Raw genomic sequence first — 26587 nt, forward strand, 5'->3', positions numbered from 1 at the left:
AGAATTTACAAACAAAGTTTTATAGAAGTAATTGTATTTAAAAATAGATTTAATAAATCGAATATATTGGAAATATAATTGTGAATTATCATATATACCTTCAACTAATTCCGTTTTCAAATATTCTACTAAATATGTCTTGCATAGTCTTCTATCCCAATCATCGGTTATGTGTCCTCCATACATTATTTCTCCAAATAAGTAACGAAGATCCTCCCAAGGTACTTTGATACTATTTTCCAGGTAATTAAATAATACAGATACGCTGATTGTTAGATCACCGAAGTTGAATGGGTAGGACTGACATAAAAGAAAATAGTTTTTTGAAAGTACATATATGTGTAAATTTAGTATATAACTTATAAGCTTGTTATAATTATATCAATTTGTTTAAACATATTTTGAATGAGAATAAACTACATTTTACTAAACAGAAAATTATTCTACAGAAAGTGTTGTTTGAGAAAATTTCCGAAAATCATTGCTAATACCATATCTAATTATATTAATATGTCGGAGATGAAAGAACACCGGAGTCTTTGGAATTTTGGATAATCCCGCAACATTGTAATCTAGAGTCTACTATAGCTATAATTAAACAATTGTAATTGTTCGAGAGTTGTGATAATGAGCTTAGGCTCGAAGCGGCAGCCAGTCGCCGAACGTAGCCGTGGTCACGGGATGAACGCTTTGTCTAATAAAGGTATGGAGTAATTCTATAGCTCTCCTTAAAAGAAATATTTGTAGCGACACGCGACAGTAAACATTCCAACGGTTTCTGTCCAGTGGTTCGCCACACGCAGAACCTATTCTTCGAGTAAGATGTCGACGCATCTCCATTGTACATGTTCAGCTAGCCTGAGGACCCGTTATAAATCTTAAGATCTAGGTAACTAAAGTCCTTCAAACAGACAAACAGAAGATAGGGAAAATCTATTTTTCTCACGAACGACGCTGACCGCTAGCCAGTTTACCTCAACGACGGCTAGCATCCGTCTCTAACTACCAACATGGAAATGGACCAATTAACATCAACGTCATCCCATCATAGTTTTCCTCTGCAGCATCATAACGATAGAAAATGATTCTCTCGTGAGGTCGCATTAGAGAGTTACATAGCGTCTTTACGGTCGGTGGATATTCTATGTTTTAAAAAAGAGTTAGTTCAGTAATACTTGTACCGTAGACAAGCAAATTGTACATAGTTATTGAAACTCGGATCATTGTCATTAGCTTCTCGAGTATCTAATTACCATGGTTACTTGTCAAATTCTGTAATAATCATATTTGCACTAATAGATACCTGCTCTATTGCATAACAATAATGTCGAATCGAATCCAAATGAAGATTCGTTTAATGCCCCTAACCCTAATCGTAATATATACGTCGACCCCGACATATATATACAGGATGGTTGGTAACTGGTAGTACAAGCGGAAAGGGGGTGATTCTACGCGAAAAAAAGAAGTCGAAAAAAAAAAAAATTAAAAATAAAATTTTTATTCTATAAATTTTTTTAAAAATCTACAGTGAGATCCGTTATAACGAGACGCGATAAAGTGCACGCGTACCAAGCGAAAATTCAAAGTCGATTTTCTCGAAAACAAAGCCTCAAACGAAAAATTTTTATTCTATATTTTCGACTTCTTTCTTCGCGTAGAATCACCCCCTTTCCACTTGTACCACCAGTTACCAACCACCCTGTATATGTAAATGTGATTTCTTAACAACGATTAACAACATAGTAACAGAGAAATTTGTTTAATTGCTATTTGTGTATAGTTACGTTCTAAATTATTTAATAATTTATTATTAGAGCATATATTTACTAAAGCAACAATTATTGAAGAATATAATTTACAAACTTTGCTAATATCATCACTAGTAAAAAATTAGTAGCTTTTCCTAATTTAATTGCAGACTACAAGGAAGACACTTATAGTACGTTTTAAATTATGCCACAGTTGTGAGATCTATTCCAAATATGTCTTATAATTAATAAAAAATCTGTGAAAGAGTATTAATTTTAAGTTATTACATTACACAAGATATCGTAAACATTGTTTTTGGCTTCTCTCATTGTTTCAACATTTACAAATCTTCGATCTATAATTTCTAATTTAACGTTATGATCCATTAAGATTTAAAGTTACTTACCCTATTCCATCCTTGCGCCCCAAATTTTCTACGTTCTGCAAGTACAGCGTGATAATAACAAAGTGCAAATAATATTGCTTTGAATTCGGTTTCCTTGCTGCAGGACTCCAAAGTTTCCTGGGTAAAGTTATCCAACGCTTTGTGGATATTCGCTTGAATTCCAGATGGTGGTTCGTTCGTGATCTTTATGGCTGATTCTAGTATACCCTGTGTACAATTTAACGAACCTTAAATTTAGTAATCAGTGTTTCATATCGACATTATCTACTTATTTATTGGCTAAAGTATCACTTATATAGTGAATTTGGGTCTATAATAGGTATCTCAGAATTTTCTTAGATTTTATTAAGGCAAAAAAACAGTAAGAAATTAGACCAGTTACTAAAGGACCTGTAATGCCGACCGCGTTAGAGAAAGACCATATTACCGACGGAGGGTTAAAGAATATAATTAGCACATGTTAACTTAATTAAAAGTGCATATTTTCTTTTGCTTTTTCAAATTATACAATTGTTTATTACCTGAGGTATTATCGATTCATGAGGATCAGGACTGGGTTCCGCACTAATGAACAATCGATAATCATCATGTGGATTCTCCGAGCACTGTTCCATCTTTTTTTCTAATGTAGGCAACCATTTCCTCACCAAATGGACATTTTGCAAAATTACCCAATGGCCTTCGTTCGCGGAAAGTTCTATGGCTTCTTCCGCTATGGGTTCTTGACCTTGACCCAGTGACACATTATGGAAATTTCTTCCTCCAAAAGTGAAACCCAATTGCATACCCAGTTTTTCCACGTCCTGAATTTTTATCGTTGTCGTTATTGTAAATACATATTCGATGTGATCACGTTGATTTTCGTAACATGTTTTTGTGTAATTCATTAGGTATCCATAATTCTTAATATTAATTGTCTTCGATTCAGGTTATAAACTGATAAACGAAGCATATGCCATCGAAAGCAACAGAATATAGGAAATGAGAAGAGTAAGAAGGTGTTACAATTATATTGCATTAAAGAAAAATTATTAAATGTTACGCAGTTTGCTTATAGGTTATTGGTTGTTCAGGGTATTCATGAATTATATATATCTCATGACTTTGATAGATGATCCCACAGCTTCAGATCGGTGCAGATTTATTAAAGAAAGATACCGTACAATAGAATTTCAAAGGTAAATTTTTTGTATGCCATCGTGTAATGGATATCTAATGGATCACGTAATATCTGCAAGGAACCATGGGTTGCAAATAAACCGTTCTTTTGGAAAATGACCTTAAAATTTCATTAGCTCTTACATTGAAGTTACATTAGAAAATGTTTACATTTCCCAATTAGATAAAAACTAAGTAATGCAATATTAATGAGCAAACAGAAAGCTATTCCTTTGAACGTATGATAATCTACGCTAAATAGGATGAAGCATCTAACTTCATCATTTCAAACTATTACAAAATTACTTACTTTATGGAAAAATCTTTCGCATAAAAATTGAATAGCGTCGAGGAGAATATGATTTGGTTGGTGGAACTGCAGAAACGTTAACTAGTCTTCGATTTCCATGTTTTTGAAAGTGTTGTGGAAATCGATATTTCAAATAACCTTTTCCTATATAAGAAGTGAATTCGCTCAGTTTCCGGGATATGCACGAAAAACTATCACTATCACGAAAAACTATATCACTACAGTGAATTCTACATCTGCAGTTGTGCAACCGTGACAGCCTATGCGTTAGTTTGGTTACCGATTGCCGGTCACTTATCTTCTTTTTTAAAACGAGGGTTGGGCGAGTTTAAAGGCTTCGTGCACATCGTACACATGCCAGGCTACAAGAGTCTGTTATGACTGGTAACTTATAACTCAATTATAAGTGAATACCATAAATGTATTGGGTTCAAATATTAAATAAGTGAGTAATTCTTAATACACAGAAGATAAGTGACCGACGACTGATAACCAGACCGATGCATACGCTGTCAGAGATGAACATTTATAGGCAGAAATACACAATAATTGAGCTGGTAGTTTCTTGCAAATATATTGAAAACTAAACAAGTTCACTCCTTATATACAGTATACTATAAAGGCAAAAGTTGTTCGAAATATTTCTATAACATACCCAAAAATCATAGAAATCCGAGGATAGATAACGTTTCTACAGTTTCGCCCTATATAGCGGTATGTAATATCAAAAAGAAAAGGGTATATACACTTGGACTATCATATATTTAAGTTCGAGTTTTCTCGAGATAGTATAAGTTGTAAATTTAAGGTATAAATTAAGAATCGTAAGGGTGCTGGGGAAGAGAGAAAGAGAGAGAGAGAGAGAGAGAGAGCGTGCCTTGGTGACGTCAAAGCTAAATGAGTAAAGGAGTGGGAGAAAGTTGCGAGAGTTGAGGGTCAGCATTTTTTGACCTGGGAAGACAGAAGTTGTGAGCCGAGTATGAGAATAAGGCCTACGAAGATATTGTAGTCAGTTTTTGCATTGGGTATTCCTTGTTAAAATTAAACTGAACTTCACTTCAAATAGAACATCCTTTCTTGTCCTTGCTCTAGACTATTTAGATACTACAATTATATATTGCATACAATATTATACATTATATATATTATTATTATTATTATAAGTTAATAGTGCTATACATTAGATAAATAAATAAATTAAAAAAATCCTCAGTAAGGATTCCTGATATTCTAACAGCGAAATGAGGTTCAGTCGCGCGTGACTATATTGCACGTGTGAATATACATGTCGGAGATAAGAGGACACCCGTGCCTTCCCTCCGAAACCTCGGGTAAATCCATAAAAACATTGATATTAAAATCTACAGTTGTAATTAAACGATTTGCCGTCACTCTACCCAATTGTATTTGTTTGAGACTTGTGACAATGAGCTTGGGCTCAAGGCGACAATTAGTCGCCGAACGTGGCCGCGGTCAACGGGACGAACTGTCCATCTAACAAAGGCATTAAGTAACCCTATAGCTCTCCTTAAAAGAAAGATTTGTGGCGGCACGTGGCAGTAAACATTCCAACGGTTACTGTCCCGTAGCTCGCCACACGCAGATCCTATTCTCCAGGCAGGATGTTTACCAGATGTCGACGCGTCTCCGCAGTACGTGGTCGGCTAGCCCGAGGGCCGTTATAAACACTAATATCTAGTTACCTAAAATCCCTCAACAGATACACAGTCTTTGTCCCAGTTACAGGAAGACAGGAGAGACCTATTTTTCCACGAACGACGTCTCCCACTAGCAACCTTCCCTCAAGGGCGGCTAGCATCCTTTTCTAACTACCCATATGGAGATTGGCCAATTAGCAGCAACGTCAATTTCCCTTACTTTCCGAACGTGTGATATCCCCGACGAATCCGATGATCTCGTGTCCTTAGACACGCCCCATCATAGTTTTCATATGCGGTATTCATCGACAAGAAGTTTAACGCCTTACGGTCAGTGAATATTAACAAAGAATCCGACTTAGATTCTACGAGTACGTACAACTACCATCCCGTTGTCCGCGGATTCCTTAGCGAACCTAAGACCATTGTCACCAGTGTCGCGAGTGTGTGATCATTGTGAGTTTGCGTCAACTTTGTAACATCTTTGTGTGTGTCAATAAAAGTCACTTCAGTGGTGTAAGAAAATGGATAGCTTCAGTGAAGAATCATTACCTATCCCAAGCTCCCGCCACGAGGACGACTCGGGCCTAGACTTGGACTTTGACTCGACATATATGTATGCCTTCCATATACTTTGTACTCGCAGAGTCGTGTCGTAACTTCGCGGTTGCGCGCGTCTGGTCGCGAATGGGAAGAAGAATAAAAAGTAGACTTCGTTTAAAGGATCTTGCTACGGAGTGGGGAAAGTAGTGATGCCTTTTAGTAAGCAGATTGTAAGGGACCGTACGATATTCAGCTCAGAACCTTGGAGGCCCGAAGTACTTAACAAAAAGAACACAAAAGATTCTTAAGAACCTTCAGTCAAATTTTCTTTTCCTTTCCTCAGATAAATTTAGACAGCTCACCTAGACGAATCTTGATAAGCTTTTGGAAACTATCCTGATAGACTATAAACAAACTACTGGATTTTTGTTTCGATCGACAACACAATACTAAATGGTTATTAATAACTAATAAGCCAATGTGATATTATGTGAATAAAAAAGAAAATTAACAGATCTGTTATGCATAAAAAATGTTTGTAACTATTGATAAATTTCTTACTTTCAACGGATCAACGCCTGGAGAGAGAATGAAAAATACAGGCGTGATTGAACTGGTTTCTTCAAAGGATTTATGAAAAGGTGGAGATCTGGATTCAACAAATTTTGAACCAAGTTTTTCTTCTACGAAGCACCTAAATAAATTCACGAGATACAGTATTTTAAACAATTTAAGGAAAAAGGAAATATTTTAATTTAAAGTAATACCAAATAGTATACAGGGTGTTCCCGATATTCTTAATGCTCTTTTTTATAAATAACAGATTTGTGAAATAGACGGAAAAAAATAATTAAGTATTTCTTATACGTGCTACGATAGGGTGAATAGATTTTTGGAATGTTGTTGTTTCTACAAAAATATTATGATTATGTATGTTTTTTAAATTTATCAATATCAATATCAATTTATCAAATATACAACTCGAAGCACTCACTATGGGGGACCAAGAATCACTACACCACGAGGTAGAACCTTGGAAAACTACATTAGAAACACTAACCTCAATATATTATCAACGGGAAGACGGACATACTGGCCGAGAGACCTGAGCAAAATACCTGACCTACTAGATTTTGCAGTTACAAAGGGACTAAACGCAAATAAACTAAACATAGAACCCAGCCTCGAGCTTACCTCCGTAAAAAATATTGGAAAAATAAAAAAAAGCCAACACCACACGGAGTTCCCAGGCGGTCACCCATCCAAGTACTATCCGTGCCCAGCGCTGCTTAACTTTCGTGATCGGACGAGAACGAGTGCTTTTTTTTTTTTTTTAAACTGTTTATTAAAACCCAATATACAATTATAAATACATTATAGTGTTCACAATAAACGGTGAATTTATATAATGGTATCTTAGGCAAAGGTACCGATACGCAACGGTACTACGTAGCCATGCTGTAATATGTGTCGACGCTTTACATTTTTCGTGTTGAATATATCTTTTGGTTTAAGCCGCTGGAGGAGCGGAGCTTCTATGTGATTTTGTTTTTACTTGTTTTTATTGTCCTGGAAACTGGGTCGCAAAAACAGGACGCTTCGGTAGTATGTTTTTGGGTGATGTGGAATTTGGCGGGGTGGGGGGGGGATGAGGGGGATGTTAAATAAATAAGTTTCTTTTAAAAGAAGGAGGATTGCGAAGATTACAATGTTTGCACCTGTGTTGTGCGGGGGCAGAATTGATTTTTATCGGTTTAATAGATTTTCTCTCTTATTTTATTATGGGTTCAGTATCCACCAATATTTTTTTGAATTTTTTCTATGTTTGTCTTTGGTGTCTTTCAGGGGGAGGGCCATGTTGTATCTCCATCTAGTGTCTGCGGTCTGACCGTCTAGGTTTTCCTCGTAAAGTATAGTTTGGGTCCCTATTTTTCTCTTTATATGATAAATTATCGGGATGTTATTTTGGTCTTGTAGGTAGTTTTTTCCGTCAAGGTATGGGAAAGCTTCCGGCGGGATGTAGCCTGTTGTCAGAGTGTTTTTGTAATATGTGTCATTTGGAAATAAGCAGCTGAAGATTAAACTATTTTCTTTTATCTTTGCCGCTTGCGCGAAGTGATTTCGTATTAGCTTTAGGATGTGACAGTCTATGCGGTGAACATTGGCTAGGTCGTATATTATTTTGTTTTTTACGTATTTTTTGAATCCGCTGTGTTCGGATCTGTAAGTGCTCAAGCAAGCCCTGATGCATTTTCTTTCGAATATGCGAATTTTTTCCATTTGGGAGGCTGATATGTTGTACCAGATTGGGCAGCCGTATGTTATGATCGGTCTGATTAGTGCTTGATAGCATAGAATTTTTACTTTGCTGTCGAGATGTTTGGAGTGGAATAGTTTTTTCATTTTCCAGAATGCTTTATTGGCCTTGGTAAGTTGAATTTCGGTGTGCTGCTTGTAGTTTAATTTGTAATCTATGTTTACCCCTAAGTATTTTACGCAATTTTTGTGTGGTATGAGGGCCCCTTTGTCTGTTTTTTCTCTTATCTGAAATTTTTTGCAGTGTTCTCTTTCTATTGGGCCGATTTCACTTGACTTGGGTCTAAACAGTATGGTTTCGCATTTACTTATGTTGATTTTTAGTTTCCATGCGTGGTAATAGTCGTTTATTTTCTCAAAGAGTTCTTGGAGTTCCGTTTTTATAGTTTTGGTTTTGCGGCCTGTTACGTATATGATTAGGTCGTCTGCGAAGGCTATGGAGCGTTTATGGGTGGATGTATTGAGCTCAAAGAGGTTTAGTAAGTCGCTGTTGTAAATACTGAAAAGTAACGGGGAATTCACTGTACCTTGTTGTAGACCGTTTTTTATGGAGAATTCTTTGCTTGATGAGTGTGCACCTTCAGTCATTACGAATGTTCTGTTTGTGATCATGTCCCAGGCTATTTTAATCAGGTGTTTAGGGAACTTTTTTTTTGATCAGTTTGTATATGAGACCTGGGATCCAGACTGTGTCGAAGGCTTTTTCGAGGTCTATTAAGCAGGCGGCAACTCGTTCTTTTGCGTTTAGAGCCCAGCAGATGTCCGACGTGAGTTTGTTTATTGCGTGAATTGTGGAGTGTTTGTGTCGGAAGCCGAATTGATTCTCTGGGATTATGTTATTTTTTGTGCAGAAGGAGGTTAGGGGGTTGTTTATGATTATTTCGAATACTTTGCTTATGTTGGGGAGGAGACTTATGGGTCGTAGGTTTGCGGGCGATGAGCCGTCTTTATCCTTTTTTGTTATAGCTATCAGTTTGGCTTTTTTCCATTTTCTGGGGAAGTATGTGTTGTTTAGAGCATTGTTGAAGAGTACCGTGTAGTACCATTTTATTTTGTTCGGTAGGCGCTTGAGTAAGATGTTTGGGATGCCGTCGAAGCCGGAGGATTTTTTGTTGTTTAGTTTGGAGAGGGTTGTGTTTAGTTGATTGTAATTTGTGAAGTAGTTTATTTCTGGATCTGGTTGTTTGGGGTTGTCTGCGGTGTTTTCGTTTGAGAATATGCAGACTGTTTTGTTTAGCGTTTTATCTAGTTCCATTTCATTTTTGAGTTTGTTTGTTTCGGCCATGATAATTCTGTTTAGTTGTTCTCGGCCCATGTGTTCGTTTTGCGTATGTATTTTGGAAAAGTGGGTGCCGATAATGTCTAGTTTTTCTGTTGTTTTAGTTATTATGAAGTTACCCTCGGTGTCTTTGATGGTGTTGTGTATCGTTATACCTGCTTCTTGGATGAGGGAGGCATTTTCTGGGGGCAATTTGAGAGGTGGGATGGGGTTTTGTTCTTTTGCTCTAAAGATTTGATTTATTTGTGGGAACATGTTTGCTGAGTCGTTTTTGGAGATGTTTTTTATTTTGTTTGTCCAGTAATGGTTTATAGAAATTGCGAATTCTTGTTTCAGTTGCGCTTTTATTCTGTGTAGTAGGAACTTTAGGAATTCTAATTCTTCTCTTTTGTCGTAAGAATAGTTAAATTTTATATTGTTTATTTTGGACAGTATGTAGCTTTTATCTCGCTGTAGATCTTTTATTTTATTGTTTATATAGGGCTCGCATGAATTTTTTTGTTTTATGATTGGCACGGATTTTTGGAGGGCGATTTGTGTGTGTTTTTCTATTTCGTCTAGGAATGAGTCGATTTGTCTGTTTGTTAGGTTGACGTTGTTGTAGATCTCTAGGTCGCAGTTTTGTTCGAGTATGTTTTGGAACTTTTTCCAGTCTGTCTTTTTGTAGTTGTACCTGGGTGTCTCGGTCTGGGTTTCGAGAGTTAGGAAGTCAGATGTGTTTTTGTTAATTTGAAATACTAGGGCGTTATGGTCACTGTCATAGGCTAAGGTTTTTAGGGTATTGTTTGGACGTAGGTTTTGGAATTTTAGTCGCGCATCTGCTAGGCATATGTCCAGGTATGAGCCTCCTTTTGGGTAAGAGGGTAGCTCGGAGCTGTACAAGTTTGTTTTGTAGTGGATGCTTTTATTGTCTAGCCAGTTTCTAATGAAGTTGCCTCTCGTGTTGTTTATTTCGTTTTTCCAGCTTGTGTGTTTTGCGTTAAGGTCTCCTGCTATTATATAGTAGTTTTCCGGTTTGTTGAGCTGCAAGAGTTCGAAAAGGTTATTGAATTCGTAGTTAAATTCTTTCTGGTTTCCGTAGGTTGCGTAGGCTGCAGTGATGAATAAATTTTCCTTATTGCTTATTTTTATTTTTATGATCGTTGTTTCTAAGGTTCTGAAACGTGTTATTTTATCAATTAGGATCGTTTTGTATTTTATAGGGTTTTTTATGAGGATCGCTGTTCCTCCTCCTTGACTGGCGTTCGGTCTGTCGTGTCTTATCATGGAGTAGTTTTTGAAGTGTACATTGTGTCTTTTGTTTAGCTTTGTTTCTGAGATGAGTACTATATCGGGGGCTTCTTTATTTAATAGGGTTAGCATACTGTATCTTTTTTGGTTTGAAATTAAAGAGTTAGCATTTATTGCGATTATTTTCAGATGTTTTAGGTTAAATTTATTTGTCTTTTGCTGTGATGGTTGGTTTGGCGTGTTTTGGTTATTCGTCGTCTGTACTAATGAAAGTGCTGAAGATGGCGTCGATCCTTTCTTCGTGTGTTAATAGAGTGTTTTTTATTTCGTTTAGTTGCATTTGTTGTTCTTTTAACGCTTGGAGGATACCTTTTTTAAAGTCTTCGATAACGTTTATAATGTTTAGATGGGGGGAGTTATCGATTGTGATTGGGCTTTGGCTTGAGCGCGGATCTAAGTTTGCTGATTGTGGGGAGATTTTGGTTGTTTGATTTAGTGTTGTTTGCTGCTTCACTACGTCAGAGAACTTTAGTTCTGGGACGTATTTGCGGCTTATTTGGGCAATTCGTTGTGTCTTTGCTTCTTTGTCTTTTTTTATTTTATCTGCTACCTTTTTACGGAGCTCTACGAGTTTGGGGCAACCTTTGTATGACGCGGGGTGTCCATAGTTTTTGCAGTTGACGCAGAATATTTTGTCTTTGGTTACTGCGTTTTCCTTTTTTATTGTGCAGTCGCCTGGGCCATGGGGCTCGCTGCATTTAACACAGCGGTAGTTTAGGTTGCAGTTTTGCGCTGTGTGGCCTATTCGCTGGCATTTGTGGCACTGAGTTATGTCATCCTTTTTTTTTATTATTTTTTCCCATTTTATCTTGTAGTAGTTAAAGTAGTTTATTTTTAGTAGGTTGCTTGTATTACTGTTGGGGGATAGCTGTATTATGTAGATTGGGAGCAATATATTGTGACGAGAACGAGTGCACTCAACGCGGTTTGAGCGTTGGCTGAAGGAGACACCTTTCTTATTTGTTCCTGATGATCAAAAAATAGAATATTTAAAGAAACATAGGTGGTGTGTGCCAAAATGAGAATGATTCAATGTATGAAAATGGTCGCGTAATACTAAAACTGTTACGACCGTTCGCGGAGAGACGCGGTCGCGAGGAAAACGCGTCAGCGAGAGGCGTAAATTCTCGCTACGATTCGGTGAATCGACGCCGCGAAGTAGTCGTTCCCCTGTTTCGGTTAAGGTAACAGGGGTGGTTAAATGAATGTGACACAGTAGTAAGTTATATTTCACCGTTTATTCCACAACTTGTAACGAGGATAGTTACAGTGGTGCGTATGTACGAGATGAGTGAGTGACTGATCTGCGGGTGTGTATACCCGCTCGAAGGATGTTGACCGTTCGAAGGATGTGAAATCAGTACCGTCTTGGGAGACGATGATGTGTCGGAGGAAAGCTAAGGATGGGTGTGTCTAGCGCACGGGACCATCGGATTTGTTGGTGCCGATGTTATTTAGGAGAGTGAGGGAATAGGCTTCGTTTTTAATTGGTTAAACGAAGGGTCTTAACCGCCCTCGAGAGAAAGTGGTTAGTGGGAGGAAAGTTGCAGCGTGCGTGAGAAAAACTAACTTTCCCTTGTCCAGCCGTGGTAGACAATAGTCTTTAGAAATTCCTCGGAACCAGATGTTTGTTTTGTTCGAAGGACCTTCTCTAGGAAATCTATGAGATTTATGGAAGGTACTTGCAACTATGGAGGATACGCTGCGAGTATCCGGTGACATCTGGTTGCCATATTGCCCGCGGTGTGTGGCCTGGGCTAGGTAGAGTGTTACGCGACGTAACAAAAACATTTCTCTTTCTCGATGCTTCCATTGTAGATTATTAAAAATACATTGTCAAGAAAGGTAAAAAATATTGGAAAAATAAAAAAAAAGCCAACACCACACGGAGTTCCCAGGCGGTCACCCATCCAAGTACTATCCGTGCCCAGCGCTGCTTAACTTTCGTGATCGGACGAGAACGAGTGCACTCAACGCGGTTTGAGCGTTGGCTGAAGTAAATACCTTTCTTATTTGTTCCTGATGATCAAAAAATAGAATATTTAAAGAAACATAGGTGGTGTGTGCCAAAATGAGAATGATTCAATGTATGAAAATGATCGCGTAATACTAAAACATCTCTCTTTCTCGATGCTTCGATTGAAGATTATTAAAAATACATTGTCAAGAAAAGTAAAAAATATTGGAAAAATAAAAAAAAAGCCAACACCACACGGAGTTCCCAGGCGGTCACCCATCCAAGTACTATCCGTGCCCAGCGCTGCTTAACTTTCGTGATCGGACGAGAACGAGTGCACTCAACGCGGTTTGAGCGTTGGCTGAAGGAGACACCTTTCTTATTTGTTCCTGATGATCAAAAAATAGAATATTTAAAGAAACATAGGTGGTGTGTGCCAAAATGAGAATGATTCAATGTATGAAAATGGTCGCGTAATACTAAAACTGTTACGACCGTTCGCGGAGAGACGCGGTCGCGAGGAAAACGCGTCAGCGAGAGGCGTAAATTCTCGCTACGATTCGGTGAATCGACGCCGCGAAGTAGTCGTTCCCCTGTTTCGGTTAAGGTAACAGGGGTGGTTAAATGAATGTGACACAGTAGTAAGTTATATTTCACCGTTTATTCCACAACTTGTAACGAGGATAGTTACAGTGGTGCGTATGTACGAGATGAGTGAGTGACTGATCTGCGGGTGTGTATACCCGCTCGAAGGATGTTGACCGTTCGAAGGATGTGAAATCAGTACCGTCTTGGGAGACGATGATGTGTCGGAGGAAAGCTAAGGATGGGTGTGTCTAGCGCACGGGACCATCGGATTTGTTGGTGCCGATGTTATTTAGGAGAGTGAGGGAATAGGCTTCGTTTTTAATTGGTTAAACGAAGGGTCTTAACCGCCCTCGAGAGAAAGTGGTTAGTGGGAGGAAAGTTGCAGCGTGCGTGAGAAAAACTAACTTTCCCTTGTCCAGCCGTGGTAGACAATAGTCTCTAGAAATTCCTCGGAACCAGATGTTTGTTTTGTTCGAAGGACCTTCTCTAGGAAATCTATGAGATTTATGGAAGGTACTTGCAACTATGGAGGATACGCTGCGAGTATCCGGTGACATCTGGTTGCCATATTGCCCGCGGTGTGTGGCCTGGGCTAGGTAGAGTGTTACGCGACGTAACAAAAACATTTCTCTTTCTCGATGCTTCCATTGTAGATTATTAAAAATACATTGTCAAGAAAGGTAAAAAATATTGGAAAAATAAAAAAAAAGCCAACACCACACGGAGTTCCCAGGCGGTCACCCATCCAAGTACTATCCGTGCCCAGCGCTGCTTAACTTTCGTGATCGGACGAGAACGAGTGCACTCAACGCGGTTTGAGCGTTGGCTGAAGTAGACACCTTTCTTATTTGTTCCTGATGATCAAGAAATAGAATATTTAAAGAAACATAGGTGGTGTGTGCCAAAATGAGAATGATTCAATGTATGAAAATGATCGCGTAATACTAAAACATCTCTCTTTCTCGATGCTTCGATTGAAGATTATTAAAAATACATTGTCAAGAAAAGTAAAAAATATTGGAAAAATAAAAAAAAAGCCAACACCACACGGAGTTCCCAGGCGGTCACCCATCCAAGTACTATCCGTGCCCAGCGCTGCTTAACTTTCGTGATCGGACGAGAACGAGTGCACTCAACGCGGTTTGAGCGTTGGCTGAAGTAGACAACTTTCTTATTTGTTCCTGATGATCAAAAAATAGAATATTTAAAGAAACATAGGTGGTGTGTGCCAAAATGAGAATGATACAATGTATGAAAATGGTCGCGTAATACTAAAACATTTCTCTTTCTCGATGCTTTGATTGTAGATTATTAAAAATACATTGACAAAAAAGGTAAAAAATATTGGAAAAATAAAAAAAAAGCCAACACCACACGGAGTTCCCAGGCGGTCACCCATCCAAGTACTATCCGTGCCCAGCGCTGCTTAACTTTCGTGATCGGACGAGAACGAGTGCACTCAACGCGGTTTGAGCGTTGGCTGAAGTAGACAACTTTCTTATTTGTTCCTGATGATCAAAAAATAGAATATTTAAAGAAACATAGGTGGTGTGTGCCAAAATGAGAATGATACAATGTATGAAAATGGTCGCGTAATACTAAAACATTTCTCTTTCTCGATGCTTCGATTGTAGATTATTAAAAATACATTGTCAAGGAAAGTCAATTCGCTGTGGAGTGCCGAAGCGTGCCGACGTGTCTCTAGTGGCCAGCGTAGTCCGAAAACAACACGTGTCGCCCAACCTTCGAAAGTGAACACAGCTAAGTGTCCCTTACCCTTTAGGGAGAAGAAAATCCCACGTACCTAACCCCAACCCGAATACTAGCCTCACAGCCTCACGACTAGTTGTTCATTCCGAATTAACTAGCTCGATGATGGCCCAACAACCGCGACCAGGCTCTCCGGAGCAGACTCGCAGCTACCCCGAGCTACCCCCCTCCCCCGTGGCAGAAGTGTAGCAGAACTCTCCGCACTAACGACGCTAATACTACAAAGAAAAGGAAAATAGAAACAGCAACGCAAATAAACACACACAACAGATTCGCCGTATTGGAATCCTCAAACGACGCCATGGAAATCGTAGAAACGCCACCAAACCAACACTCACAGAGAATCCCCCCTCCCCCACCAATATTTGTGGACGACGTCATTGACATACAGACAATGACCAGGTCCCTAGAGAGAGATATCAACAAGGAGGAATATAACCTTAAGATAAGCAACAATAGAGTAAAAATACTGCCGACGAACCCAGAAGCTTACAGAAAACTCACCAAGGCACTCAGGACCCTGAACGCCAACTTCGCCACCTACCAACTCAAAATGGAAAGGCCTTTCCGGGTGGTTCTACGAAACATACACCACTCAGCAGACATAGACGAACTCAAATACGAACTTTCAAAACTCGGCCACGAAGTCATCAACGTAAGTAATATAAGGCATAGAGTCTCGAAAGACCCGTTATCCTTATTCTTCCTAGACATTAAACAAAAGCCGAACAATAAAGAAATCTACAACATCAGTCGCCTAATGAACGCGATAGTAAAGATCGAACCACCGCTTGTGAAAAAAGAAATAGTGCAATGCAAAAGGTGCCAAAGGTACGGTCATACGCAGAAATACTGCAACCATACTTTCCGCTGCGTTAAATGCGCAGGCACTCACTCCACTGACCAGTGCGCCAAATCACCGGAAACCCCAGCGAAATGCATCCACTGCCAAGGGGACCACCCTGCCAACTACAAAGGCTGCCCAGCATATAAAACACTATACACGAACAGGTACCCTAAGCTCAGAGCAAAAGAGGTATCCAACCAAACACCCAGTCCTACCAAATTCATCTCCACCTCAACCTCCTATGCCCAAGCAGTACAAGGCATCCAAAATAACCCGAACAGCCAAAGGAACCTTCCCCAAAACAGTGTCCCCAACCCACCTAACACAGACGACTCCTCAAGGATTGAAAAGCTAATAGAGAAACAATCAGAGCAAATAAATCGCTTGCTATCGCTACTAACACTCATCGTGGAAAAATTATCACGCCCCGACTCAAAATAAAACCAAGGCGCATAGCACTCTGGAACGCCAACGGTCTAGCGCAACACAAACTTGAACTAGAACTCTTCTTAAAACACCAGCAAATCGACGTAATGCTCGTATCGGAAACCCACTTCACCGACAAGAGCTACCTGAAAATAAATGGTTACAAATTCTACCATACCCAACACCCCAGCGGAAAGGCCCACGGTGGCACCGGAATAATAATCAAAGCAAGTATTAAGCACTACGAACTTCCATCATTCCAGAAAGACTACCTCCAAGCAACAAACGTAGCAATAGAAGACTGTCATGGCTCAATCACCACTTCAGCAGTATACTGCCCTCCCAGACACTCCATCGCCAAAGAAGACTTTGATAACTTCCTAGACACCCTGGGCAATAGATTCATAGCTGGAGGAGACTATAACGCCAAGCACACCCAATGGGGCAGCAGACTGGTTACAGCAAGAGGCAAAAACCTCTTAAACAGCATAATAAACAACAACCTCAACTACCTCACCACATACGAACCCACATACTGGCCCACTGACACCAACAAAATACCCGACCTTCTCGACTTCTTCATAACTAAAAATATCCCATCAAGACACGTCCAGATCAACTCCTCGGCTGATCTCTCCTCTGATCATTCCCCCGTGATAGCAACAGTCAGTTCAACAATCATCGAGAATACACCTAACGGCTCCATTCACAACCAACACACCAACTGGCAGCTCTTCAGAGAAGTCTTTACACACTCAACCTCAGCCTTCACCCCACTAAAAACAAAGGAAGATATCGAAGCAGCCGCGGAATACTTAAACACGAGCATAATAAACGCAATCCGCCTCTCCACACCGACAAAGCCATCTAACAGCAAACAAGAATATCCCCAATACATACTAAAAAAAATAGCAGAAAAACGTAGACTAAGAAGAGTATGGCAGACCCATAGAACACCGGAGGACAAACGCAAACTTAACAACGCAACTAGGAAGCTATCCAGAACCTTAAAAATCTATAAAAACGACTGCTTCCATAAATACCTCGCCAGCTTATCCCCCACAGCCGACGCCAACTACTCACTATGGAAGGCCTCCAGGAAACTCACACGCCCCCCACAAATAATCCCACCTATCCGCCGTCCGCAAGGTGGATGGGCGCGAAGCCCTACAGAAAAAGCCGATCTGTTTGCTAAACACTTGTCAAAAGTATTCAAACCCCATTCCCCCAAAGCCGCCGCGGACGTTACCGAATACCTGCACACCCCCTTCCAAATGTCCCCTCCTATCGAACCCTTCTCCTCTGCAGAGACTATAGAAACAATCAGTCGCCTAAACCCCAAGAAAGCAGCAGGACACGACCTAATAAGCAATAAAGCAATCAAGGAACTTCCCACAAAAGGGATAGCACTCATCACATCGATTTTTAATGCTATCCTTCGCCTAGAACACTATCCTAAGGCCTGGAAAATCTCATTGATTACCCTCATCCCTAAACCCGGTAAACCGATATACGAAACCTGCTCCTATCGCCCAATCAGTCTTTTACCTACCCTGTCCAAACTATTCGAGAAGATGCTCACGAACCGACTCCTTCCAATCCTAGAGAACTTGAAAACACTCCCAGATCACCAATTCGGCTTCCGAAAACATCATTCTACAGTAGAGCAAATCCATCGCTTAACTCATACGATCAGCCAAACACTTGAAAAGAAAAAATATTGCTCAGCGGTTTTCCTAGACATCCAACAGGCATTCGACAAAGTATGGCATGAAGGGCTACTATACAAGATTAAAAAGATCCTACTTCACCCCTACTACTCCATCCTAAAATCTTACCTAACCAATAGACAATTCATGGTTAAATGCCTAGACGCCACTTCCGCAACATTCCCAATAGAAGCCGGCATACCCCAAGGTAGTGTCCTCGGACCCCTACTGTACTCCATCTACACTGCCGACCTATCCATATCAAACGATATAACAATAGCGACATTTGCAGACGACACAGCGCTATTAGGTACCCACGCAGACCCGGTAATAGCCTCATCCACTCTCCAGCGAAGTCTCGACTCCATGGAAAAGTGGTTTCACAAATGGGGCTTCAAAGTCAACGAAAAGAAATCCTCACATGTAACCTTCACGCTCCGAAAACAAACCTGCCCCCAGGTCACCATCAACAATGCAACAATCCCTAGCAGGGACACAGTCCGATACCTGGGCATGACCCTGGACAGGAGACTAACGTGGAAGACACACATCTCAGATAAAACGAAGCAACTAAAGGACAAACTAAAAAAACTCTATTGGCTCACGGGCCGACGCTCCAAACTAAACATACAGAATAAAATTACCCTCTACAAGACAGTAATAAAACCTGTCTGGACCTACGGAATCCAACTATGGGGAACAGCAAGCAACTCCAACATTGAAATACTCCAACGCTTTCAATCGAAAACGCTAAGATCCCTAATTGACGCACCTTGGTATGTAACCAATGAAACAATACACCGCGACCTCAAGATACCCACCGTCAAAGAGGAAATAGCAAAATATAGCGGCAGATATAGCAAAAGAATCAACAAACACCGAAACCCCCTAATCACTGGACTACTCGATACGACGGACCAGATTCGCAGGCTGAAGAGGCACTACCCGCTAGACCTAAACGTTAGATTCATTTAATTATCCAAATTAAGCATTTGCACTTACTTATAATACTTATAAATTATACCTATCTATAATAAGTATTAACTTATTGTAAATAAACAGCCATGTCACTGCGCCACGTCAGAAAAATTACTGAAAATTCTCAACGCAAGAATTGATTGTAATTTCAACAAATAAATAAAAAAAAAAAAAAAGTAAAAAATATTGGAAAAATAAAAAAAAGCCAACACCACACGGAGTTCCCAGGCGGTCACCCATCCAAGTACTATCCGTGCCCAGCGCTGCTTAACTTTCGTGATCGGACGAGAACGAGTGCACTCAACGCGGTTTGAGCGTTGGCTGAAGTAAATACCTTTCTTATTTGTTCCTGATGATCAAAAAATAGAATATTTAAAGAAACATAGGTGGTGTGTGCCAAAATGAGAATGATTCAATGTATGAAAATGATCGCGTAATACTAAAACATCTCTCTTTCTCGATGCTTCGATTGAAGATTATTAAAAATACATTGTCAAGAAAAGTAAAAAATATTGGAAAAATAAAAAAAAAGCCAACACCACACGGAGTTCCCAGGCGGTCACCCATCCAAGTACTATCCGTGCCCAGCGCTGCTTAACTTTCGTGATCGGACGAGAACGAGTGCACTCAACGCGGTTTGAGCGTTGGCTGAAGGAGACACCTTTCTTATTTGTTCCTGATGATCAAAAAATAGAATATTTAAAGAAACATAGGTGGTGTGTGCCAAAATGAGAATGATTCAATGTATGAAAATGGTCGCGTAATACTAAAACTGTTACGACCGTTCGCGGAGAGACGCGGTCGCGAGGAAAACGCGTCAGCGAGAGGCGTAAATTCTCGCTACGATTCGGTGAATCGACGCCGCGAAGTAGTCGTTCCCCTGTTTCGGTTAAGGTAACAGGGGTGGTTAAATGAATGTGACACAGTAGTAAGTTATATTTCACCGTTTATTCCACAACTTGTAACGAGGATAGTTACAGTGGTGCGTATGTACGAGATGAGTGAGTGACTGATCTGCGGGTGTGTATACCCGCTCGAAGGATGTTGACCGTTCGAAGGATGTGAAATCAGTACCGTCTTGGGAGACGATGATGTGTCGGAGGAAAGCTAAGGATGGGTGTGTCTAGCGCACGGGACCATCGGATTTGTTGGTGCCGATGTTATTTAGGAGAGTGAGGGAATAGGCTTCGTTTTTAATTGGTTAAACGAAGGGTCTTAACCGCCCTCGAGAGAAAGTGGTTAGTGGGAGGAAAGTTGCAGCGTGCGTGAGAAAAACTAACTTTCCCTTGTCCAGCCGTGGTAGACAATAGTCTCTAGAAATTCCTCGGAACCAGATGTTTGTTTTGTTCGAAGGACCTTCTCTAGGAAATCTATGAGATTTATGGAAGGTACTTGCAACTATGGAGGATACGCTGCGAGTATCCGGTGACATCTGGTTGCCATATTGCCCGCGGTGTGTGGCCTGGGCTAGGTAGAGTGTTACGCGACGTAACAAAAACATTTCTCTTTCTCGATGCTTCCATTGTAGATTATTAAAAATACATTGTCAAGAAAGGTAAAAAATATTGGAAAAATAAAAAAAAAGCCAACACCACACGGAGTTCCCAGGCGGTCACCCATCCAAGTACTATCCGTGCCCAGCGCTGCTTAACTTTCGTGATCGGACGAGAACGAGTGCACTCAACGCGGTTTGAGCGTTGGCTGAAGGAGACACCTTTCTTATTTGTTCCTGATGATCAAAAAATAGAATATTTAAAGAAACATAGGTGTGTGCCAAAATGAGAACGATGTAATGTGAGGTAATGTGACTGCGACACTCACTTTCGCAGTCAAGAGGCTGTTTTAGTAGACGGTAATCGTACACAATCTGGACAATGGTTGGATACTAATGAAACTCTTAAACAAATGCTGAAACTGTCATTACGGCCGAAACAGGTTATGATGATTGTATGCTGTACATAGATAGCAGATGATGCACTCATTAACCTGGGTTTAAGGAATGTGCTTGATAATGATAGCTCGTAATGGCTCAATAAAAAGGACATTAGAATAAAAAACGACGTCGCAGAAATTTTATAGGAATAACATGATTCAAGTAAGATATAACTGAAAAAATAAATTCCTAGGATTTGTAATGTAACGTGAAGTATCAAATGAGTTAATATGACAGGAACATACCTAATCGCGTAAGTCATACGATCCAGTCTAAGACATCTCATAATGCATAATCTTTGCAGAGCAGTTTTATTTTTCCAATCTTGTGGGAAACTTTCTCGTTCCGGCGTATCTGATTCTACAAACTTCTTCCATCGTTTTGCAGCACCTTCTATGTCTTTTTCTAAATTTTGAAAATCCTCCATTTGGCTCAAATATTTAATCCCTCCCCAACCGACGTCTGTTAAAAAGTCTACAGGGCTTGTTAACTCGGGAATATACGGAAATCGTAGTAGGAAGTCAAGTTCTGATTGTGATATTTCCTTTGCTTCCATAAAAATCTAAAACAAATAGAATTATTCGATGTGACGTTAGTCGCAAGAAAAATGCGATATGTAGTGTTGCAAGCTACCCTCATATGATTTAGTTTATCCCAGGAAGATTTTTTTGGTAAACTTTGCACTTCTATGCAAAATTTTTCTAATCGATATACTACGTTATTTATCGCTATTTTAATGTTTTTTTTCTTTTCTTGTTAGAAGTATCTAACCGTTTGGTTTGTATTATTGAACTCGATTATAAGATTAATAATAAATTATGCAATTATACCAATTATAATTATCACATCTAATATAGTAGAGTAAAATAGTATATAGTACAGTACATGAGATTCCATACAATTGATAATGCAGTAAATAAAAAGATCATATTAACACCTATCCTATGGCACCAACCTGTTTGTCAAGTGCAGGCTAATTGTTCAGAAGACACGATTTTTTGGCCGATTCGGTAATTAAAAAAAAAAGATATTTAGTGGAACAAAGACCCTATTGATGTGATAAAACAATAGATTCGTTGAAAAGATATTTCGATGAAATCAATAAATTAGTAAATAAATTGATAAAATGATAAAAACAATATGGAATTTTTAATATCCACCAAAGTTTATTTAATTTAGATTCCATCAAATATATATTTTTAACGTATATATATTTCATTATATATATCTATATTCGATGTTCAGTAATTAGTATTAAGGATATGTTGCAATGTAGTTAATGGAAGATGGTTGTTTTATACAAATTACTGATACGAAGCGTATAAGTAATACAGTAATTACTAGGTATAAGATAGGAATAGTGACAAAACAAAACCAAGAAAAAGAAATCCCTTGGATCTGGCAACACGGATGGCGGGTTCCACAGATTGAGAACCGCTGATCTAAATTATAAAATATTTACCTGAATGGTCATTTGACAAAGGAATGTCAATTTATCGGCTTCAAATAATCCTCTGCTTGTATAAATGAAAACTAGATAAGTGATGCTGTCCATTAAAAGAGCCACGCGCTTAGCCAAATCCTCCGAAGCTACTGCAAATCTAATTGCGTTTAGAAAGACAACGCTGAAAGCTTTCAAAGAAAACTGATAGAGCATATTGATCTTGTTCAAATCGTTTAAAACGAAATATAAGAGGCTGGCTCGAGCCGCAACAGGACGATAAATTTCTCGAGCCTCGTCTATCTTTACAGCAGTTACTCTAGCTTCAGCTACTTTTATTTCTATTTCCGCAGCAGTTTTTTTCGTGGTTTCGAGATTGATCACGAGATCGACGTCGCTTAAAATGTCTGGCCCAGCAGTCGATAACCTTTGAAAAGAAACACAACATTATGTCATGATATTTACATTTGTAAACACACACCATAACTGTCATAAGACAAATTTTGAAAGTTGAGATATAACAGTTAATATCTTTAATTAAAAGATTTTGATTACGAGTGAAATATTATAAATATTAAATAATAGTTAATAGTTATTCGTAATCACAACAATTAAAAATTGATACTATTTAATCACTTCATTTTTGGAGATTTCTTCCAGATCTATTAATAACTGGCTACCATTTAAATGAAAATTAAATTTTAATGACTTTTTTCTACAAAATGTTTAATATGCGGTACTTGATACTATGATGAAGGAAGGTCAGCAACCCCTATTCGATATACGTTAGACGACTTGGAAAAAGAATATGTCCCATTTAAAGAAACCCATAGCGAATTAGACGAGACAGACTATGGGCAGACAATAGAAGAATACCTTAACCAAAAGCAACATTTTATACCTGTAAAGAACGCGCTCGAGATATAATTAAACAGACAAAAATGCGGATAAGAGAGCCAACAGATAGTACGCTAATCTCACTGGGCACACCATATTCGGTTCCAGCCGACAATGAAATAGCATTATTAAAAAATCAGCTATGTACATTTTCGGGATCCTGGCCAAGGCTCGCGGTGCAATTTCGCTTCATAGTACACGAGAATTTACGTATTGACGACTGTAAGCGATTCATTTATCTTCGCCCTTGCCTAATACAGGATGCTAACGCAATAGCATCATTAGACATTAGAGCCATAAATTATTCGATAGCATGGGAGATTTTACAAAAGAGATACAACGAACCTGTAAAAATCGTAGTCAACCATTTAAAGACATTGTTTTACATGGCTCCTTTACAGCGGCCTTTACATCGTACCAAGACCTATAATCCCATTCAAAGAAGATAGAAACTCATTATAGAGTCTTGCAGGCGCTCAAACAACCGACCGCGGATGCAGTGCTGCTCTATTTGCGTACATTCAAGTTAGATCGCGAGACCGAGTTAAAATGGAAGGAAAGGATAGTAAACACACCCTTCCCAATAGTCGAAGAACTGTTCAAATTTTTAGACGGTCGCTGCGGGATGTTAGAACTTACAGCATCATCATATCAAACGCTATCACACTCTACAACCCGTCAGGATAATTTACGTTACCGGAACAAGACGGCATACGCAAACTGCACGAATCCAACCGGACTCCAAACCAAACATTCATCTCACAGTCTCGAATCACGTGCAACCTTTGTAATAGATCTCATGTCTCGCGATACTGCAAGAAATTTTTAACAACGTCCGTACCCGAGCGATCAAAACTAGTGAGAGAAAAAAAACCTTTGCTTCAATTGTCTGTGTAGCACACACTCTGTTGAAGAATGCCCAATGGGTAGCTGCACGCCGTGCCATACACGGCACCACAATCTCCTGCGTTCGAATATGGGTAATTCATCGCAGTCAGCTTAAACACATCTAATATGTCATTTGTCCCATGTACTCCCAACTGTTATCTTGTCGATTTTCTATCAGCAAGTTGGCAAAAACCATAGCCGAATACAGAACTCTGTATGAAGGATGGAAAATGTTCATAGATGTTAGAATTTAACATATTCATTCCATAATCGCACTTTTGTAAATCCATATCTCATCAAAATGTACTATGCGCAATTACATACTTCTTCACAATGAAAACTTTTGAATGTGACCGTTCAAGGGGGACGGTATGTTCGAGATTTTGGCCGCCACCTAGTTGATAATTCGCAACACATAGGATACCACCTAAAATTGTATCATATACCTACCTGTGTAAAAGATCATCTTCCAATCTCTTCAAGGTAATTTTGAAGGTATTTTGTTGAGTAGTTAATTCCGCTTTTTTGGATTCTAAATCAGGTCTTTCAGCTTTCACAACGTCACCCAGAAGTTGTTCCTCCAAACCATCTTTTGTTACAGTAAAGTTGATAAGAGTAGTTTGAGCTTGTATCTCGGGCTTATAATGAGGATTAGCTAATTTCGTTTGTAAAATTAGCCGGAAACGAGGGTCATAATCTACTTCTTTGTCCCAAATTTTTATCGCCCTTTATAGTAATAAAAAAGTATTTATAAAATATAGAGTATATAATAGTTATAGTAAGAGAGGGAAGGGCACAGGTGGAAGCAGAAAACGGACAAGAACCGTTAACAGCAGACCAAATCGTGGAAGAAAGAAGGAAAAAGGAAACAGAGGAGAGAGAGAAAAGGATAAGAGAATCGAGGTATAATAGGTATTACAGTAATATAGCAAGAGAAGAAACCCCAAAGTACCTAGAAGGGAAGATGAAATGGAAGGAGAGAAGCACGCTCTCCAGATTTAGATGCGGCAACGTAGCTAAGGCAAGGGAGCACTGGAAAGAGGAGGAAGAAAGAAGGTGCAGGCTGTGCAATAAAGGAGAGGAAGATATGAGACATATCCTGGAAGAATGTAAGGTAACAGGGGGACCAAAGAGACTGGAAGAGACACTAAAGGAGACAGGAGAGGGGCTAGCAGTGCTGAAAGAGATAATGGAGAAGAGAAGAGATTACAGCTAGATTCAAAGGCCAAAGAACGACAGGCAGAAGGGTTAGGACAAAATAACGAAGTGCAATGTAACATATGTCGTATTACAAGGTAGCATAAGTGTACTGTAAGGTGATTTATGTAGTAATGTCAGAAAGTATGTAAACCGAAAGTCGTCCAAAGCCGAAAGGCAGGGACTATGTTTAATAAATAATAATAGTTATAGTAATTATATATTACAGTAATTATAAAATAAAATAAAGAAAATAAATAGAACAATTCAAAAATAAGATAAATGTAAATAAGTGTTCCAAGTATATAGAGTCATATGTGCATCTATTACAAATAATTTAAGTTTTGTTACAATTTCTGATTCATATTAATATATACTGCATAATATCTCAAAGTTGGTATTAAGCAGTCTCTGGTTATTATCATAAAACCATTATACATATTGAATCGATCTCTGTACGCACGACTACATCTTGGATGCATCTTATTGTTAATTACGTTTTACATCCTATATATATAAACAAATCATCATGCTTTCTAATTGTTAATTCCAACAATAAAGCAGATAATTAAGTTAAAAATTGTAGCGGCCCATGGCCGTAAAAATGCCCGTAGAAAGGTCCAGGGTCCACTTGGCCTGCGAAACGAACGACTTACAAAAAAAGCTCAAGGGCCTTCGACAAGAAAAAATCATTTCCCTACCCCGGAAGAAAACATTCTCTTTCGGGGACCACGGCAATCTACCATCTCAAAATAAATGCTCGATTGTTGTAGTGTGCGGTAAAACTACTGTTTAGAGGACCTACCACCAATGACCTTGAGATATGTTATCAAGGTTACTTTTCTGAGTGATTTTCAAAAAGTTTTAGTCGCTGATCTTGCCGCTCGTCTGTAAAAATTTTGGCAAACGAGGCAAAAATTTTGGGTCAATAATTTTGTAATTCCACCAAATGCCCAAACTAGACAAATAACTGAAAAAAAAAATAATTTTGCTTCACACGAGTTAAGGTTAGAGTTAGTATTAGAGTTAGGTTGTCGTCACGCCAAGGAAGTTCTGGGTCCTCCTCGGACGTGCATAATGGCCCAAGGGATAGCGTTGAGAGGGGAGGTCCCTCTCAATGTCCAAACTAGACCTGATGCCTGAGACTTAGGTTAGGGTTAGCAAACAAAATCAAACCCAAACCTAATGTTAGTCGTTAGACGAATATAAATGTTTACATTAACTTTAAACATATAGATTGAGAG

The 26587-nt window shown here is 39.1% G+C and overlaps 1 protein-coding gene and 8 non-coding genes across 9 annotated transcripts in view; all 9 read right to left on the bottom strand.

Moving 5' to 3' along the window:
• Positions 1-26587, bottom strand: part of LOC117161966 (dynein beta chain, ciliary-like) — a 112821-nt gene that overhangs the window by 6894 nt on the left and 79340 nt on the right. Inside the window, 7 exon segments of the mRNA XM_076626170.1 lie at positions 99-300; positions 2159-2365; positions 2680-2961; positions 6389-6521; positions 21166-21482; positions 22383-22788; positions 24597-24872. Coding sequence (XP_076482285.1) covers positions 99-300; positions 2159-2365; positions 2680-2961; positions 6389-6521; positions 21166-21482; positions 22383-22788; positions 24597-24872 — 1823 coding nt within the window.
• On the bottom strand, positions 12586-12704 carry LOC143303984 (5S ribosomal RNA). Its single transcript, XR_013060647.1, has one exon. It is a non-coding gene; the product is annotated as a 5S ribosomal RNA (ribosomal RNA).
• On the bottom strand, positions 12913-13031 carry LOC143303985 (5S ribosomal RNA). The gene has a single exon (XR_013060648.1). It is a non-coding gene; the product is annotated as a 5S ribosomal RNA (ribosomal RNA).
• Positions 13966-14084, bottom strand: LOC143303972 (5S ribosomal RNA). The gene has a single exon (XR_013060640.1). It is a non-coding gene; the product is annotated as a 5S ribosomal RNA (ribosomal RNA).
• LOC143303973 (5S ribosomal RNA) lies at positions 14293-14411 on the bottom strand. The gene has a single exon (XR_013060641.1). It is a non-coding gene; the product is annotated as a 5S ribosomal RNA (ribosomal RNA).
• On the bottom strand, positions 14620-14738 carry LOC143303974 (5S ribosomal RNA). The gene has a single exon (XR_013060642.1). It is a non-coding gene; the product is annotated as a 5S ribosomal RNA (ribosomal RNA).
• On the bottom strand, positions 19191-19309 carry LOC143303975 (5S ribosomal RNA). Its single transcript, XR_013060643.1, has one exon. It is a non-coding gene; the product is annotated as a 5S ribosomal RNA (ribosomal RNA).
• LOC143303976 (5S ribosomal RNA) lies at positions 19518-19636 on the bottom strand. The gene has a single exon (XR_013060644.1). It is a non-coding gene; the product is annotated as a 5S ribosomal RNA (ribosomal RNA).
• LOC117162885 (5S ribosomal RNA) lies at positions 20571-20689 on the bottom strand. Its single transcript, XR_004465359.1, has one exon. It is a non-coding gene; the product is annotated as a 5S ribosomal RNA (ribosomal RNA).

This window comes from Bombus vancouverensis, chromosome 17 (genome assembly GCF_051014615.1).
Source record: "Bombus vancouverensis nearcticus chromosome 17, iyBomVanc1_principal, whole genome shotgun sequence".
NCBI classification, from domain to species: domain Eukaryota; kingdom Metazoa; phylum Arthropoda; class Insecta; order Hymenoptera; family Apidae; genus Bombus; species Bombus vancouverensis.